Here is a 3,299-nt window from a genome sequence, read left to right as displayed (position 1 = left end):
AATTACCCTCTCCCCCTTGCCTTTTTTTTTGGCTTTCTGCCCGCTTTTCCACCTCCTCTGGGGTCTCCTGGTCTTGCCTTACAAGCTGGCTGGTGGGGTTGGGAACTGGCAGCCCCATGGTAGAGCTGAGGCCCTATGACACCCAGATAAATGGCCCCAGTTGGCTACATGGGTCACTGTAGTATCTCCTACTGGGCGATGAAATGTCTGCTTCGAGAGCAAGACAAAGATAAAAGTGGAATGCATTGAATTGGGAGAAGACAGAGCAAAGTGATATTGTGTTAGGGACTATAGCTTGGTCTTGGTTTTCATTTTGGTTTTCATCTTTGTCTTTTGTTGGTCTTGGTCTTGCTTTAACCACACTCCAGGAGAACTTCATGGGTGCAGGAAAGCATTTTTATGTATAATTTTTTCAAGTAGAAATGAAGCGAGAGAGGGGCATCTGGTGTGTTGCTAAGACCACTGAGGAGAGGAGGAGGAGGTCCAAGGATGAAGCTCACTCATCCAAGCACTGCCTCCAGAGCCTTTGTCCAGGGCAGGAGCAGAGATGGTGGAGCAGCCTTGTCCTGCAGTGTGATGGAGGGGTCATAGCCTGTCGGTTTGGGGTGGCAGTGGTTGATTTCTGGGGTGTTTTCCTCTGTTTTTAACACTTCTGACTTGTGTGCGACGCAGCCGTAGGGTTGTGTCATGATGTCTGGTGGGAGAGAATACCGTGCTCAGGCTCTGTGGCTGGATTGTGGTCTTTTAAAAAAAGGATCCATTTTTTATTGAAATACATTTTTCTTTTTAAAAATAAGCCTGTTTAAATAAATTTGAAATTATGACAACCTATTTTAAGGCTTAAATTTACTATAATCTATTAATCATTTAAATAACTTCCATCAAGGAGTCCTCCTCAAATATTAATGAACTGAAGGGTGCTGCTTTTTCAATGATATGTCAGATCAGGGGGAAAACATCTTTAACTCTAGCTTTCTAAATGTCACAATGTCATATACTTAGTAACTATTATTTTCACTCTTTACAATGGAGCAAATGCTGGTATTTACATTTTTCCAAATGTCAGTACGTTGAGTTCCTGTTGTGCATAAAAACTCTTGCCTTAATTACTCCTAATTTCACGTTAGCAGGCAGGTGCGGGGAGAATATTTTCTTCCATTTGAGCTAGTTCATTTGAAGTTGAGAAGCCGTGGGGAGTTGGGGAAGCAGGAAAGCTTGTTTTCCCCTTTCAGCCCATGAATAAAGACCAGGTGGGAGAGGAGCAGATCTGCTTTTTCAAACCCTCCTGGCTCCCAGGACTAGCTTTTCAAAGGGGATCTGTGTGCCTAAACATGCAGCTCAGCGGTTAGAGGGAATTTCAAAAGTGCTTCTGGCTTCCTAGATGCTTTAGCTCCTCTCGGTTTCACTTCCCAGTGGCATCTAGGAGAGCTCGGCATCTCTCTGCTTGGGACTCTCGAAGCGCACTGATTACCGCCAGAAATATGGCCCATGCTGAGCAGAAACAATCTGCCAATTCGCTCGCTGTGGCTAATGTTTCTTTTGATTAATCAAATCAGTTTGGGAGGATGAACCTGGTTCCTGATGCAGCTTTCTCCCCCACCCCCCTCCCCAGTAGCTAGCTCACTTAAGGCAGCCTAATGAAATTAATTAACAGTAAATTTAAAATGTTGTTTTTCGGCACCGTAATTGAATTCCAGTTTTCATTTGAAGGCAGCATGAAACAAGCAAAATAAAGATGACAATTTGCAAATTGAGCCGGGCTCATTCCCATTCCCATCAAAACACATGGCTACAAATGGGATGGAGCGGATGGTCTGGCTAGACCGTTCCCACGGGGCAGAGACAGGACGGAAAGCTGCATCTTTCTGGGAAGCTCATCATGTTTTTAATGGTGATTCCAACAAATGCAACTGAAGTTATATTTTCAGGAGAAATAACTAACGGGCAAATGGCAGGCTTGAGCCAATGGCTGAGACCGAGGTGATCTGAGATGGTGATCAAGGTGATCTAGTGTGATGGTTAAAACAGTCCCCGTCTCTTCTAGGGAAGTGTTGGTGTCATCTCCTTTTTTGCTAAGCCCCAGCCATCAGGTGTCCCTGAGATTTTGGAGACAGCCAGGTGAATTTGGTTTGATTCAGCATTTAGCGTCCTGTGACATATGTCATGTCCTCATCCTCAGCTGCTCCTCCCACTTGGGTGTCCTCTGCTGCTGTCTCTCCCCAGCCCAGCTCTGTCCATCTGTCCCAGTGCCCCCAAACCCTAAAGATACTTGAAGAAAGTCAGGGCATTTGGGCAGAAGGTGCAGGTACATCTGTAGATCTCAGGGCTGTGTCCTGTGTGGGAAGCTGCAAAAAGTGGCTGAAGACTGAAAACCTCTGAATGCACCTCAATCAGAGCCAGAACTCCAGGTGTGATCACAGCCATGTGTGTGTTTCTGTGTTCACAAAGGATGGGGACATATTTGCTGTTTGCAATAACTTAGTGACATGATCCCAATGATCCCATTAATGCTGCTGAGAAGGTGTCCTTTATCCTCTACTCCCCATGGCTGGAGCCATGTTTAACATGAAGCACGTGGGTGAAACCTGGCTGAATTAGGGCTGGAAGGCTGCTGTGGGGCTCCCCGGCTCTAGCCATGAGATGTTGTCAGTAAGTGCTCTGCTCCTGCACTACATCTGGATTTTTGGAGTGGCCCACATCTGGATTTTACCCAGAAATATGATTTTACTCTGCTTTAACCCTTCAGGTCATGGGTTGTAGAGGGGCAGCCATGGTGCTGGCAGAAGGTGACCAGAGGGAGCCTGCTGTGTGTGTCCCTTGGTCCCTCCACCCATTTTTTGGGAAGAGGTGAATGTCCTCCATCACCCCTCTCCACTGCATTTCCCACATGACCAGCTTTGCTTTTGCAGAGATCTCGGGCAACACAGATGACATCCCGTTGGTGCGCTGGCGGCAGCAGTGGCTGGAGAATGGCACGTTGCTCTTCCACATCCACCACCAAGATGGAGCCCCCAACCTGCCTGGCTTTGACCCCACGGATGAGCCCCAGACCGAGTCGGCAGAGGAAGAGCTGAGGATCCTCCACATCTCCGTCATGGTACGTGATGGGAAGGCATCCCTCATTTGGGTGTTCAGAAACCTGTAGAAATTACAGGGGCTTTTGAAAAGCCATATATTTCCCCATCTGGCTCCAGCTGTCCTAGGATAGGGACCTGAGCCCACCTTCAGCCCACCTGAATGGGCTGCCCAGGGAAGTGGTTGAGTCCCCATCCCTGGAGGTATTTAAAAGATGGGTAGAC

At 47.4% G+C, this 3,299-nt stretch overlaps 1 protein-coding gene across 1 annotated transcript in view; it reads left to right on the top strand.

Moving 5' to 3' along the window:
- Nucleotides 1-2,887: 2,887 nt before the first annotated feature.
- Nucleotides 2,888-3,299, top strand: part of ASTN1 (astrotactin 1) — a 35,973-nt gene continuing 35,561 nt past the window's right edge. The window contains exon 1 of the mRNA XM_009642689.2: nt 2,888-3,097. Coding sequence (XP_009640984.1) covers nt 2,888-3,097 — 210 coding nt within the window. The remainder of the gene's footprint in view (nt 3,098-3,299) is intronic.

Source organism: Egretta garzetta, unplaced genomic scaffold (assembly GCF_000687185.1).
Source record: "Egretta garzetta isolate BGI_Z169 unplaced genomic scaffold, ASM68718v1 scaffold187, whole genome shotgun sequence".
NCBI lineage: Eukaryota > Metazoa > Chordata > Aves > Pelecaniformes > Ardeidae > Egretta > Egretta garzetta.
The sequence above is the reverse complement of the archived record's forward strand: the minus strand, read 5'-3'. Positions and strand labels throughout refer to the sequence as shown.